The sequence below is a fragment of the Mustela putorius genome, unplaced genomic scaffold, assembly GCF_011764305.1.
Source record: "Mustela putorius furo isolate JIRA1106 unplaced genomic scaffold, ASM1176430v1.1 tig00003875_pilon_pilon_pilon, whole genome shotgun sequence".
NCBI classification, from domain to species: Eukaryota; Metazoa; Chordata; class Mammalia; order Carnivora; family Mustelidae; genus Mustela; species Mustela putorius.
Window position 1 is genome coordinate 416,924 of NW_025422026.1, and position 14,046 is coordinate 430,969.

The 14,046-nt window shown below is 62.7% G+C and overlaps 1 protein-coding gene across 1 annotated transcript; it reads left to right on the forward strand.

The window, feature by feature from the left end:
• The first annotated feature begins 872 nt into the window (after nucleotides 1-872).
• On the forward strand, nucleotides 873-12,344 carry CHRNB4 (cholinergic receptor nicotinic beta 4 subunit). Its single transcript, XM_004781700.2, has 6 exons — nucleotides 873-1,036; nucleotides 4,998-5,146; nucleotides 7,028-7,072; nucleotides 7,175-7,284; nucleotides 7,920-8,904; nucleotides 11,566-12,344. The coding sequence occupies exons 1-6, from the start codon at nucleotides 982-984 to the stop codon at nucleotides 11,704-11,706; spliced, it is 1,485 nt and encodes a 494-aa protein (XP_004781757.1). The 5' UTR covers nucleotides 873-981; the 3' UTR covers nucleotides 11,707-12,344.
• Nucleotides 12,345-14,046: the final 1,702 nt, after the last annotated feature.

Sequence of the window (14,046 nt, forward strand, 5' to 3'; positions counted from 1 at the left end):
GGGACCCCCTGGAACCTAACTTCTCCAAACCATCCTCAAAGGAAAGCCAACAGAGTTCTTTTTAAAAAAAAGATCTACCCAGACGTATCAGATTGTAGCAAAAAGATGCTAAGGGAGGCGATATGAGAGCAAGACTGAGAATCCTGGGAAGAAGGTGGTCACTCCCCCAGGTCTTGCTTGGGTTCTCCAGGAGTGGAGCTGGAGGGACAGGCTCTGGCCAGATCCCTAAACAGGGATGCCCTGCCCATTGCTGATACCTGTCCAGCGAGGTCCCCAGCCCCCAGGGAAATAGTACGGACCCCAGCACCTGGGTAGGTCTACCGGGCTGGAGGGCTGGAGGAGGGCCCTCGTGCCCCCTTGAGTCACCTGAGCTGCCCCCCCCCACCCCCGTCTGCCCAGGTAGCAAGGCCCTGGCGGAGAAGGGGAGGGGAGGGTACAGGCAGCCTCCTCCAGGCCCCACCCAATCCCTTCCACTCTGCTGGCTCCCCAGTTCCCCAAGCTGGGTCAGGAGACCCTGAGCGGGTTACCGCCCCCAGTGCCACCTTGTCTGCCAAGAGCCTAGCCCCACTCTGTCTGTCTCGGTTCCTACTCCCGGCGATGCCCCTCTCATTCGGCAAACCCCGGGGTACGGACCCTCCCCGGGGCACAGCTACGTGCCCGAACAGTGCGGGGACCCTGCGCCAGCGTCTCCGCGTGCCCCCATCCGAGGCTGGGGCGGGCGCAGCGGGCGCAGGTGGGAGCCGGGTGGGGGCGACAGCCCGCGGCCCCGGGTCCCCAGCCAGTCGGCCCCGCCCCTCCCCGAGTGGGCGGGGCTCAGGACGGCCGCCCCCGCCGGGCCCTCCCGCGGGGCCCTAGCGCCGGTCCGCGCCGCGGTCAGACTCCGAGGGCGGTGCCCGCGCTCCCCGCCCGCTCGCTGCTCGCCGGCACCGGCTGCTCCGATCGCTGGGCTCGCCGCGGCTGCCTCTGCGGCCCCCGCCCGCCATGAGGACTGCGCAGCCCCTGGTCCTTTTCTCCCTAGTTGCCCTTTGCCGGCGCGGTGAGTTCTTTTCGGGACACGAGGGAGGGGCTCCTGTCCGCCGCCCGGCAGCAGCGGCCACAGGTGGAGGTGGGGGGGGGGGCGCCCCGGGGATGGCCGGAGCGTGTCCCGGCCGGACGGGCGTGGGCAGGGTGAGTCCACCGGCCGAGGCCCCGGGGGCGGCCCAGGGCGGCGGGACTCCGGGGTTTGGGGTGGGGACGGCCTCTCCTCCCTGCGCACCTGCCAGGGCAGCCTCGACCTCTGGGCTCCGCACCGGCGCGAAGGGAAGTCTGCGGGACACCGACGTCGGGAGCCTACAGGCTCCTCACCTGCCAGGTGTGGACGCCCGGGAGCACCCCCGCCGCTCGGCCTGGGAGAGAGGGCTCGGGGCTGCTAGAGGTCGGGGAAGCTCAGCCGGGAAGGGAAGGAGCTGGCCCAAATCGCCAGACCCGGGGTGGTTTGCGGTGTGGGGCGGTCCCCTAAGAAACACTCTCAGACACCGCTGTCTGGGGTCCGCCACCGCTGGGGCCGGGCTGGCTGGGACAGACAGCGTGGCTGAGGGTCAGGCCGTGGAGATGAAGCGCCAGTCCCTGACTCCTGGAAGGGAGACCTCATTGGCCCTTCCCAGGCAGAGTCCTGACGCGATGAGGAGCGCCTTCTCTGGGCCTCAGTTCCTAGCTCCTACTGTCTGGCCCAAGCTTGTCCTCTGAGCCCTGCTTGGCGCAGAAGACCAGGCAGGACTACATCTTCCTCGGACGGGACACACCACTGGGAGGTGCCAGAGGCAGGATTTCAAGGACACCCAAGTTCCTGGAGGGAAAGGACTCCCTCACCAAAGACAGTGTTCCCACACTGTGTGCGTCCTGGCTCTGTCACCACTTGCCGGGTGGCCTCCACCACTTCTCTCCTCTCTCGGGCCTCAGTTTCCCTGTCTGTTCTATAGGAACAGTATGCCCTGCCTACGTCCCTGGGGACTCAGATGTGAGTCCCCTGCAGTGTTTCTTAAGTGTGGTCCCCGGCCGCGGGCATCGGGGGTCAGGGTTACCCCGCACAAACTCTCAGCCTCATGGGACCAGACTCTCCAGAAACAGAGCCTGGGCACCTGCGTTTACCCAAGTACAGGGGTGATTCTTACACATGACTGGTGACCTGTGGGGAGCTTTTTGTAAAAAGTAAAAATCTCGACGTTAAAAAAATCCAGAGCTGCCTTTAATAAACACAAATGCCCTGTCCCTTTCCTCAGTTAATGACACTCGCCCCAAACCGACAATCACTCTGCCTCCGGAAGCCGCCCTGCCAGGGCATTCTGTCATCTTTACCTTCTGCGGTTTGTGTTCCAAACCAGAGCGAACACCTCTTCACTTTTCCAATACCACATTTTCAGATCACACTTTCCCGACCTGGACACACAGCACAGTGGAGGCCCCGAGCTGTGGCTTCCTCTCAGGTGTGCACCCCTTTCTGCCCCGGAGCTGGTTTTCCAGAGAAGACCTAGGAAGGTCTGCCCAGGCTAGGACAGAGGAGGCACAGACCCACAACACCTCAGAGTCACTGGGTCATGAGTGACCCCTAGTGGTGGCCTCTCGTTGGACTGTGTTGACCCCAGGGCTGGGACAGAACCAAAAGGCCAGCAGGAGGCTCCTCCCATTCTGGGCCACCCTGGACATGGAGAGGTGACAGGCCCTTATCTTTGGAACCCAGCCAGCCTCACAGGCAGAAAGCAACCACTGTGCGTTATTCTGGGCTCCCGCTGCCTTTTCGGCGGGGACAGGAGACCATTCCAGCCCACAGCAGCAGGGCCGGCCAGTCCCACCCCTCAGCCCCCCTCCCCCACACATACACATACAAGTGCGAGCAGGCAACAGTGGGGACACACTTGGCTTTGGTAACGGTACGGACTCAGCAGGACAGTCTCCTTTTGGGGACATTAGCAAGGGCAGGACAGAAAGCACTGGGGTCCGGGAGGGCCTGTCTCTGACCTACTGGGGCTCCTCGAGTAAGTTCATTCCCTCTTGGGTCTTAGTTTCCCTGGTGAGAAACAGGGAACGCGCAAAACGGTCTGAGGTTTTCAGGACCCCTAACTCTGGAGCCCAGAGCCTGTCCTCAGCACGAGGAGGGTCCCTCGGGCCGGCTGAATGCCCAGGAGGCAGGACAGCCGAAAGGTGAGCAGCCTGAGTGTCACGGACGGGCTGCAGGGATGGGGACTCCGGGCTTCCCCTGTCTGAGAGCACCAGGAGGCGCCCTGGCCTCGGAAATGCCAGAGGGGCTGGGTTGAGGGACATGACCCACTTTCTGCCGAAATACCTGCGCTGGAGAGGGGCTGTGGGAGGGACCCGGCTCTAGTCCGGAGCCATGGGCTGGCTTCCAGAGAATTCTAACAGCTGGCCTCTGGGAGGGGTCGGGGGACAGAGGAAGAACTCAGAATCTAGGACAGGCATCCAGAGGACCCCTGTGGGCAGCCCCAGGCGGTTGGGGGAGGGGCAGCGGGCAGCAGGTGCGCCGGCCTCGTGTGCAAGGCACTCAGGATCGCATCTGCTCCAGATAGGCAGCGAGTTGGAAAGTGCAGGGAGCTGGCTGGCGTGGGGGTGCCCCTGTGGCCGCGTGCCCAGCCCAGCACCCACACAGGGGGCCACCTCAGACCCCCTTCAGGGCCATTTGGGACTCTCTGGCCCCACCCAGATGGGATTTGGCAAAAAGCCATGCAGAGGCCCCTTGGGGAAGGACCCTCAGGGAAGGATATCACGGGAACCCCACGCCCCACAAGGCCCAGCCCCTCCCCCGCAGCCCCACCCCCAACCCCTTGGCAGCCTTGGCCTCTGCTCTGGTCCTATCTGCTCTTCGCCCTGCTCTCCTGCCCCATACCCGCTGCCCTAAAGTCCCCTCCCCTGCTGCTGGGCTTTCCTGCCAAGCGACGACCTTGATCTTCCCCAGAGTCTCTTTCCAAGGCGCCACCCCACCTCGGCCCTCAGCAGACTCATTCTCCCAAGACACCAGCTAAACAAGACCGGGTCCCTGCACCTCACGGTCACTCCCAGACGTGTGAAGGGGATGGGGCCAAGACCCACACACCGCTGGGCAAGATGGCCAGGCCTGTGGGAGCTCAGGAGGCTGGTGGCCCTGAGCCCACCCCTCTCCTCTAAGCTCCACACCCGGAGCCACCTGTCAGCTGGACCCCAGCATTGGGGGTCCCAGAGGCCCTTCACAACTCAGGAAACTCCCCGTGGCCAGTCTGTTCTCTCCCCGTGAACACATCACCCTCCACCCCACTCTGCCCACGAAACCCACAGTGACGGTCCTCCGCCACCACACTGGACGGAAACGGAGACAGGGGTCCCTTCTGGGGTTCTGCTGGCTGTCATCCCTGAGACCTAACACAGCACCTGGCACAAGGCAGATGGCCCTCTGACGGCTGGTGGCCGTGGGGCAATGCTGGCAGGAGAGACAGTGCTCTCAGAGACGCAGAAGGAAGACAGTAAAGACGGGGCGGGAGAGGATTCAGGAGCAGAGCGCTGACCGTCTGCGGGACTGGAAGCTTCAGCTCGAGGAGAGCAGGCTGGTGCCGGGGCCCAAGGGCTCTCTCTCCCACCGGCTCTGAAAGCTGCAGGCAGGGAAGGCCCCGGTGAGGCCACGGCCACTGTCGCACTGTGTGGCACATGGTGGCTGGGCAGAGCCGGGCGGGGCACCACGACGAGGGCTGCGGCGGTGGGTGGGAGGTCGGTCGGACGGACTCGGAGCACAGAGAGACCGGCAGGCACCCCACTTCTGGACGCAGTGTCTGCGTGGGGGCTGCCCTTCAGCCTAGCGGGCACAGGGGAGGGGTGAGAAGGGGCAGCGCGGGGCAGGACAGAGCTCAGCTCTGCCTCGGTCACACAGAGCGGGCCCAGTCCCCCTCCGCTACTCCCGCCGCCCCCGGCCCTGTGTGCCCACTTGCCCCTTCGCGGCCGGCAGTGAGGGCCCAGCGGGTCTGCCTGTGTCTCCCCAGGGGACGGCCGCGTGGCCAATGCGGAGGAGAGGCTCATGGACGACCTTCTGAACAGGACGCGCTACAATAACCTCATCCGGCCGGCCGCCAGCTCAGCCCAGCTCGTCTCCATCCAGCTGCAGCTGTCCCTGGCCCAGCTCATCAGCGTGGTAGGTGCTGGCGGCCCATCTGGGCCACGGGACTGGGCGTACCTCTGGCTTGGCCAGGCTTCTGGACACGGTCAGGCCGCTTGTCTACTTCTTTCCCATGTGTGTACATCCACGAGTCGCTGAAACTGGGGGCCCGACCGCCTCTGTGCCGTGACCCTTTGGTCCCGGAACACAGTCTGCACCTCGTGCCCCCTCCTCGCGGGGCGAGCCCTGCCTGCTGCGTGCCCACCGGTCCCACCGGTCGGGGCATCGCTGGGGATGGACGGACAGGACTGAGACACAGGAAGGTTCCTAAGTGATAGATCCTGAACAGGGGGGCCATGGGGTAACAGGTTTGCTCCAGTAGATCAAACCGTTCCCTTAAGACCTATGTGTCTGTGTGTAAATTTTACCACAACTTAAAAAAAAAAGTTTCTACAGACACATGCAGGCCCTCAGCACTGCAGATTAGCTTTTCTTTAAGAACAACCAGAAAAGCGGGAACAAAATGCCCCTGTCCCGGGAATCTCCGACCATCTCGGAGAGCTCAGCCAGGACTCAAGGGACCAGGCTCTGGGAGGGGACCCTCCATCTACGGCACCTTTCCCCAAATGCGATGGCGGGTACACGGGAAGAGATGGAGGGGCCAAGGACCTGGGGGTGGCGTGCTGGTGTGAGCGGGGGTCTCGCCGAGCGTCGGGCACTGGCGCAGGGCTGGGGGACACGCACCAGCGTTTGAGCCCCACGGGATGGGGGAGCCTGAAAAGACCACCCATAAAAGTAGAAATGAGTCAAGAACATCTAATCCAGCTCATGGACTAGATGAAGGGGGTCTTCTGCCCCCCTCTAACTGCCTGTCACTCCCGGGGGGCCTGTGGAGGCAGACAGGAGGCCCTGGGTGCGCAGCAAGACAGGATGAGGCAAGAACAGCCAACAATGGACGCACAGAGGGTCTCCACGCGGGATGATGGAAGATTCCACACCAAGTGCCATTAACGTGGCCCATTTTATGTTATGGGCCCTTTACGCGATTAAAAATAAATCATAAAGAATTTTAACAATAAGTTTTTCTGAATAAGTAAATCTTCTTAAAAGGAAAGTAAGAGCCATCTGTACGTTCGAGACAATTACGATGATGGAAAATTTGAAGTTCGTTGGATGGGGCTAACAGCAGATTAGTAACAGCAGAAGAGAAGGTTAATGGTCTGGAAGAGAGAGAGGTCAACAGAAAATGTCCGCACAGACGACAGGAAAGAGGCTGGAGAACGCAGAGGAGACTGTCACATGGTCCATGACAGATGAGGGGTTCGAGAGCTGACGGGGAGGGCGGAGGAGGGATGCGAGGGACGCAGGGAAGGCGCGGGGCGGTAGGGGGGGTTGCAGAGAGCAGCACAGCCCGGGAAGCTGAGAAAAGCCTTTGAAAGCATCGCCTGGCTGCGGAGTAGAGACAGTGGGGGAGGGATGAGGAGGCCTGGGGCAGAGAGGACCACCAGCACCAGCAGGGGGGAGGCCGCCCAGGGAGGAGGAGGCCCAGAGGGGAGGCGACTGCGGTCGTCCGGCTGGCGGATGCTGCCGGAGCAGCGAGTGGGAGATGCACGCAGGGGGTGGGGGTGGGGGTTCCACCTGCAGGACTCCCGGGGGGCTCAGAGAACGGCCCCCAGGTTTCCGGCCAGTGGAGCTGCATGGCTGGGGAAGGAATGCCAGCAGAGGGCCGCATCTGGGCGACAAGCACAAGCTTTGTCCCAGGCACGCGGGGAAGGAAAGAGCTCTGAGCCATCCTGGAAATGGTGGGTCAGTGGCTGGGCACGCGGCCTGAGCCCCCAGCCTTCTGTGTGACTCAGGGGGGTCTGTGCCCAAAGCGCCTCCCACCCGGTGAGCGGATATCCCCGTCTCCCTCCCCAGAATGAACGGGAACAGATCATGACCACCAACGTCTGGCTGAAACAGGTAAGTGCCCCCGGGGTCCCATCAGAGAGGCATCTCTGGGGCCGCCCCCTCCCCTGGGTGGCTGTGGGCCCCCGAGTGACCAGGCCATGCCTGTCCGCCCAGGAGTGGACCGACTACCGCCTGGCCTGGAACAGCTCCCGCTACGAGGGTGTGAACATCCTGAGGATCCCGGCCAAGCGCATCTGGCTCCCAGACATCGTGCTTTACAACAAGTGAGTGGGGAGCAGGAAGGGCGGGCTGGGTGGGCAGCAGACCTGGCCACTGCAGGTGCTCGGCCCGGAGCCCAGCCCTGGGCCTCATCCGTGTGTCACTCCAGGCAGTCAGGCTGGCAGAGGAGGTGGGCAGAGCCAGCACCTCCATGGCGGGGAGGAGGGGGTACTGAGTCCGGAGAATGCAGGAGAGCGTCACCTGCTCATTTGGGCACAGCAGGGCCCAGGGCCACCATCCTAACCCCGAATCTGGTGCTCCCCTGGCCTCACCTCTGTCTTGCTGGCCATGATGCTCTCAGCGCTATTTGGGGGGTGGAGGGAGCTCGAGGGTCCCGTGAGGTCGCAGTGCTCCCGGCAGAAGCACGAACCAAGTTCAGGTCCTCACTGGGACTGCTCCCTGGTTTTCTGACCTTGAAGAAATCACTTAACTTCTCTGAGCCTCAGTTTCCCCGCCTGTAAAATGGGGATCGTGACAAAGCCCACGTCCAACGACGGTGCGGCCCACGGGAGCTCGTCCATGTGAGGGGCGCCCTGTGCCTCACGGCTGCCACGGGAAGTGGGCCTTTCCAGAGAGGGCGCCCGGGGCGGGAGGAGGGCCGGTGGGCCAGCTCGCCACGTCCTCCTGTTTGTGCCCCCAGCGCCGATGGGACCTACGAGGTGTCCCTCTACACCAATGTGGTGGTGCGCGCCAACGGCAGCATCTTCTGGCTGCCGCCCGCCATCTACAAGAGCGCCTGCAAGATCGAGGTGAAGCACTTCCCGTTCGACCAGCAGAACTGCACCCTCAAGTTCCGCTCCTGGACCTACGACCACACGGAGATCGACATGGTGCTCCGGTCGCCCACGGCCAGCATGGACGACTTCACCCCCAGCGGCGAGTGGGACATCGTGGCGCTGCCGGGCCGGCGGACCGTGAACCCACAGGACCCCAGCTACGTGGACGTGACCTACGACTTCGTCATCCGCCGCAAGCCGCTCTTCTACACCATCAACCTCATCATCCCGTGCGTGCTCATCACCTCGCTGGCCGTCCTGGTCTTCTACCTGCCGTCCGACTGCGGCGAGAAGATGACGCTGTGCATCTCCGTGCTGCTGGCGCTCACCGTCTTCCTGCTGCTCATCTCCAAGATCGTGCCGCCCACCTCCCTGGACGTGCCGCTCATCGGCAAGTACCTCATGTTCACCATGGTGCTCGTCACCTTCTCCATCGTCACCAGCGTGTGCGTGCTCAACGTGCACCACCGCTCGCCTGGCACGCACACCATGGCGCCCTGGGTCCGCCGCTGCTTCCTGCACCGGCTGCCCGCCTTCCTCTTCATGAAGCGCCCGGAGGGCGGCCCCTCGAGGACGCCCCCGCCCGGCCGGCCTCGCCTGACCCAGCCCGACGCCGCCGGCGCCCCCCACCTCTACGGGGCCTCCATGTACTTCGTGAACCCTGCCTCTGCGGACCCCAAGTCCCCGGCGGGCTCAGGCTCGGCCTCGGGCTCCAGCTCGGTTGCAACGGGCCCGGCCCGGGATTCCCCGCTGAGGTCGTTGGGGAGGGGCCGGCAGGACGTGCAGGAGGCTCTGGAGGGCGTCAGCTTCATTGCCCAGCACATGCGGAGTGACGACCAAGACCAGAGCGTAAGTCCCCTTGTCCCCGTCCCCCCAATGCCCGTCCCCCCACCCACAGCTCACTCCCAGGGACACAGCACCCAGACCCTGGGGTGGAGTGTGAAGCCCAAAACTGAGCCGAGTCTCAGTGCAGCTCCAGACATTAGGGAGGAGGACGGAGGTACAAGGAGCCCTTTGGGTTTGTCTTGGGGGCCCCAAAAGCAGCCCTGAGGCAAGGCCCAGGCACAAGCTGGTCACCTGTGGAGCGAGCTCAGGGAGGATGCAGGGGCCACCAGGAAGGCAGAGCAGGCTGCCTGTGACTGCCTCGGGCTCTGGGGGCTCTGAGGGTCTAGGGGAGCCCACAGCCCTCGGCTCCCACCCCCAGGGCAGAGGGAATCCAGGCGGTCACTCCCGAGCACATCCAGCCTCTTGATGGGACAGAGGAGGGGGAGCCCCAGGCACCCCTAGCCAGTGGCCGTCACTGGGCGGGAAGATGACCCCAGTCTTGGGGACAAAGCTGGGGAAGGTACTGAGGGCATCTGCCCCTCAGCTCCCCCGGCTCAGAACAGGACAGCTTTGGGGAGTACGGAACCGGCAGTTAGATGGTCTTTGCTCGCAGGGTCATGACGTGGAGTGGGATGACGCCGACAGGTCTGTAAACAGAGGTGACATTTACTGTCACGGGACAAAGCCAGGGGCGCGAACGTGGAGAGTCTCCTGGGTCTCGCAGGCCGGCTGGGGGTCACTGCATGCAGAGCAGGAAGGCCCAGCCTGGAGACGTCCCCGCACGCGTCCACACTGGCCAGGATGGCTGTGCCACGGGGTCACGCGTGCTCTCCTTCCAACCCCTTGCAGACCAGGTCTGTCCCCATGCGGCCTGCCAGGAGGAAAGGAGAGCACAGTCTCGCGCTCACCCTCATTTCCGGTGCTTGGCCTGGAGGAACGGGAGGGCATGGAAGCTCCCGCTTCACCCTCCAAGGGAGAGCACGTGACCGACGGGGGGCGGGACCGGAGCTCCTCGGGGGGCCACATGCCCGCCTGCCGGTAGCACTGCAGCCCTGGCCTGGCCCCGCAGGACTCAGGGTCTGCGTCTGCAGCAGACTCCAGGACACACTCCAGCTCCAGGAGCGAGGAGCACGGCTCTCGGGGACCCTCCGATTTCGCCTTCTCAAAGACGCTCAGGGTTGTGCTTGCTTTGAAAACCAGCCAACTGCTCGGCTCAGCTCCACCACCGGGTCCCAGATGCTGATATGCGGTGCGGGGCCCCAGGGCTCCAGGGAATCTCTCGGTGACCGTTCCTGGTCTGGCTCTGGGGCCACCAGGGCCACGTCGGAGCACACCCAGGGCACTCTGGGAGGCACCCCCCAAGCCCACACTGAAACCCGGACCCCCAGGCTGCACGAGCACGTTCCACTGAGAAGCCTGCTGTCCGTGCTCCTGGCCGAGCGACCCCCTGCCCCAAGCGCCCTCCTCTAAAGGTCCTGCTTGGGCACTCACAGGCCTCTCCCCGTTTCTGATGCAATTAAATATAAGCCAGGCGGGGTCCCCTGTTATTGTGATCACCATTTCCCAGAACTCCAAGCACACACCGGGTGCTCTGCCAGGTCCAGGCCTACATCCTGGCCAAGACCCCGGGAACTGCAGCAAGAGGCACCGCCCTATGCAAACCCCACTGCACGTCAGGGAGCCGAGGCTCAGAGACGGTGCTGCCTGGTCCCTGGCCAAGCCACGTGTGTCCACACTGCCTCGCCTGTCCCCAGCACTTGCCAGCCGCCCTCCTCGAGCCCAGCGTGTCCCCCTCGGAGCACAGCTACCCCTCCGCCAGCCCAGGCTGCGGCTCAGCTCCAACACCTGCACTCCCCTCCCCCACCGCGGGATTAAACAGTAAATAGCACACAAATATAAAAAGAGGGGGAAAGACACACACACCAAAGATACAGTCCTCTGAAGCGAAACCCCAGAGAGCCGAGCAGAGGCCGCATGGGGCATGCTGCTAGGGGCCTGCCGATCCCGGTGCCAGGAGCAGGAGGCCTGACACAGGATCGCTCTGGAGGGTCCCGACAAACTGGGTCACTGACATCAGCTCGTCAGCCGCTGCCCAAATTTGCAAGCCCAGAGCCTCTGCTGAGTTTGGGTCGGCCACTGTCCAGAGGGGAGCACAGAGAGAGAGGTCACAGGGGCCTGGGGTGGGGCTGAGTGGGGGATGACACACCAGGGTGCCCACTGTGGCTCTGGGCAGCAGGGGGCCAGGGAGGCTGGTGTCTGCCCACAGTGTTAGGAAACCAAGCAGATTCTGCCGCTGGGGATGTCCTGCCCCCCCCCCCCACAGCGAGGTGGAACCCGGATCTTCCTTCAGGCAGAGCTCAAGCAGGAGGCTGGGACTGAAAATGAGAGAAGGGGCCTCGCTGTGGCATGGTTCTCCAGCCACACTGCCCAGAGTTCTGGTGTTGCTGTTACCAGCGTCCTGTCCTGCCTGGAGCCCACGGAGGGGGGGGGTGTCCTATGACTCTGTGGGTGGGGTGGGGTGGGGCAACAATGCTGGGGGGGGCAGGGGTCCTGTAATGCTGCGGGTGGGGGTGGGGGGTCCACACCAGCCTGGGGGCGCCCTGGCCCCACAGCGACAGCCCCGCACGGGGGAAGGAAAGAGAGCAGGGAGCTCGGGCGCCCGTAACGGCCGCTGTCTGCCCACAGGTCATCGAGGACTGGAAGTACGTGGCCATGGTGGTGGACAGGCTGTTCCTATGGGTGTTCGTGGTTGTGTGTGTGCTCGGGACCGTGGGGCTCTTCCTGCCTCCCCTCTTCCAGACCCACATGCCTTCTGAGGGGCCCTAGGCTGCTCTGTGTGCCCCAGGGCCACAGGGTTGTGCAGTGAGAGGACCTGAGTCCCTCGGCCGTCCACCCTGTCAAACAGCCACAGCCAGGGGAGAGCATGACAGGAGCCAGGGCTGCCCTCATTTAAGGCCTCGGAGGACCTACAGGGAGCCCCAGCAGCAGGGGCTTCAGTGTGACACTGGCCAGTCTCCTTCCCTGCACCGGGACAAGGACGTGCCAGGAATCTTGCCCCCCCTCAGCCCCACTGTCACCCCATCGCCCTCTGCTACCCTGCCCACAGGCCCCCTGGTCTTCTCTGAGACCCTCACACACTTCAGGATCCTTCCCAGCTCAAAGCCTCTGCACAGGCCATACCTTCCTCCCCAAGGGCCCCCACACTCCTCTGGTGGCTGCAGCACCCCATCCACGCTCCGTCCCAGTGTCATCTCCCTGCCAGGCCTTCCCCTGTCACCCTGCCTTCCTCCAGCCCTCCTGGGGACCGGAATTCTCCCTGGCTGGTGTGTCTGTTGTCCACCTCTCACCCACTCCAGTGTGAGCTCTGGGACAGCAGCAACCCAGTCCTTCAAGTTCACTGCACTGCCCCCAGGGCCTGGGACAGCGCTTGGCACACAGCAGGTGCTTAATAAATGTTGAATGAATGACTGACTCCTGTTCTTTCTTCAAGCTCACACGCCCCCCCACCCCAGCAGCTATCCCCGGGTCCCCTTCTGACGAAGGACTCTTGGCCACACTCCCCAGCCAGGACACATGCTCCATATCAAGGCCAGACTGAGCTGTCTCCCTCGCTGATGCTCTGACTGGTCCTCCCACTGGTTCGCCCAGTGCCAGGCACATGACAAGCTCATAAAATACTCGTGCAATACAGGATTTTTTTTTAATTCCATTGTTTTCAATTATACAATAAAATTGGCTTTTTGTGTTCGTTCTCTGAACATTAACACATGTGTAGATTCATGTCATGAGGACCCGGGAGAGCTCCATCACCCCAACACCTCCCTTCCAGCCAGTCCCTGGGGACCACTGACTGGGTCCCCACCCCAGGGTCTGGTCTCAAGAATGCCACGCCCACAACCACACAGCCCACCGAGGGAGAGAGGGCAGCTTTCGTCCCTCAGCATAAGGCCCTTGAGATCCCTGAGGTCGCTACCCCCTGCTGAGCAGTGAGAAGTCCGGCCAGTGAAGGACACATTCAGGCAGTGACCGGTCTGGGGCAGCTGTGATCGGAGCCGCGGTAAAGCACTCAGGTGCTTGGGGTTCTGTGTGATTCTGTGTGATCGAGAGTTTTCACTCCCCTAGAGAGGCGCCCAGGAGTGGAGTCACCAGGCTGCGTGGGGAATGGCTGCTGGACCTCCAGGACCCAGCCAGACGGGGCTGTGGAGCGGCCGGGCCACCCTGCGTCCCCACCAGCAAGCAGCAAGAGCCACTCGGGGCCCTGTCCGCTCGGGCTATGGGTTTATCTCCGCCATCCCCGTAGGTGCCGAGCGCTGAATTAGTCCTGAAGTTGCTTTCCCTGACAGCCAACATTGTGGAACATCTTTTCATGTGATTTTGGGGTTTTTGCCTACGTACATCTTATTTGAGGAAGTGTCTGTTTAACTCCTCTGCTCACTCTTTAAATTGGGTTTTAGTTTTCTTACTGTTGAGATTTTTAAAACTTCATTAAGGTATAACACACCTATTATAACACTCGCCCACTTTACATGTACAGTTCAATGAGTTTTAGTAAGTTTATCACCATAAACACTCGCGTCACCCACACAAGACCCTCACACCTCTCTACTCTGACTTCTGAGTTTTGAGGCTTCTGTATATCTTCTGGATACAAGTCCTTGGTTGTGTGTCCGACTTGCGGTATTTTCCAAATCCAGGAGCTTTTGCCTAGAGAATGAGAACGCCCTAAATGGGCACCTGAGACACTGGCCCCAGTTCTTACATTTCCTGGGTCCTGCAAAATGCCTCCTTTCGTTTGGGGTTAAGGCGACGCATTCTGAAAGTAATAAAGTCGACTCCCTTGCAGGTGCAGCCCCCCACCGCGTCAGAGGAGCTGGATGCTGGGGCGAGGGGTGCTGAGGGAGCAGGGCCGCCGTGGGACGCCCCGGGTGCAGATGCGGCAGCTCCATTTCCAAGCCTCATTCCTTAGTTTCTTTTTCCCTGTGAATCAGGGAGCACTTCAAACCCACGGAGCGGAGCGCGGTCTGGCAAACACGCAGGTCTCACTCCTGCCTCAACAAGCACCCAGGGGCGGCGGGCCCCGTTTCCGCCTCCCCAAACTATAAGGAAAACACGAACCCCGCGATCACGGCATCACACCTGGGACCCTTCGCACTTACTCAGCGGCGT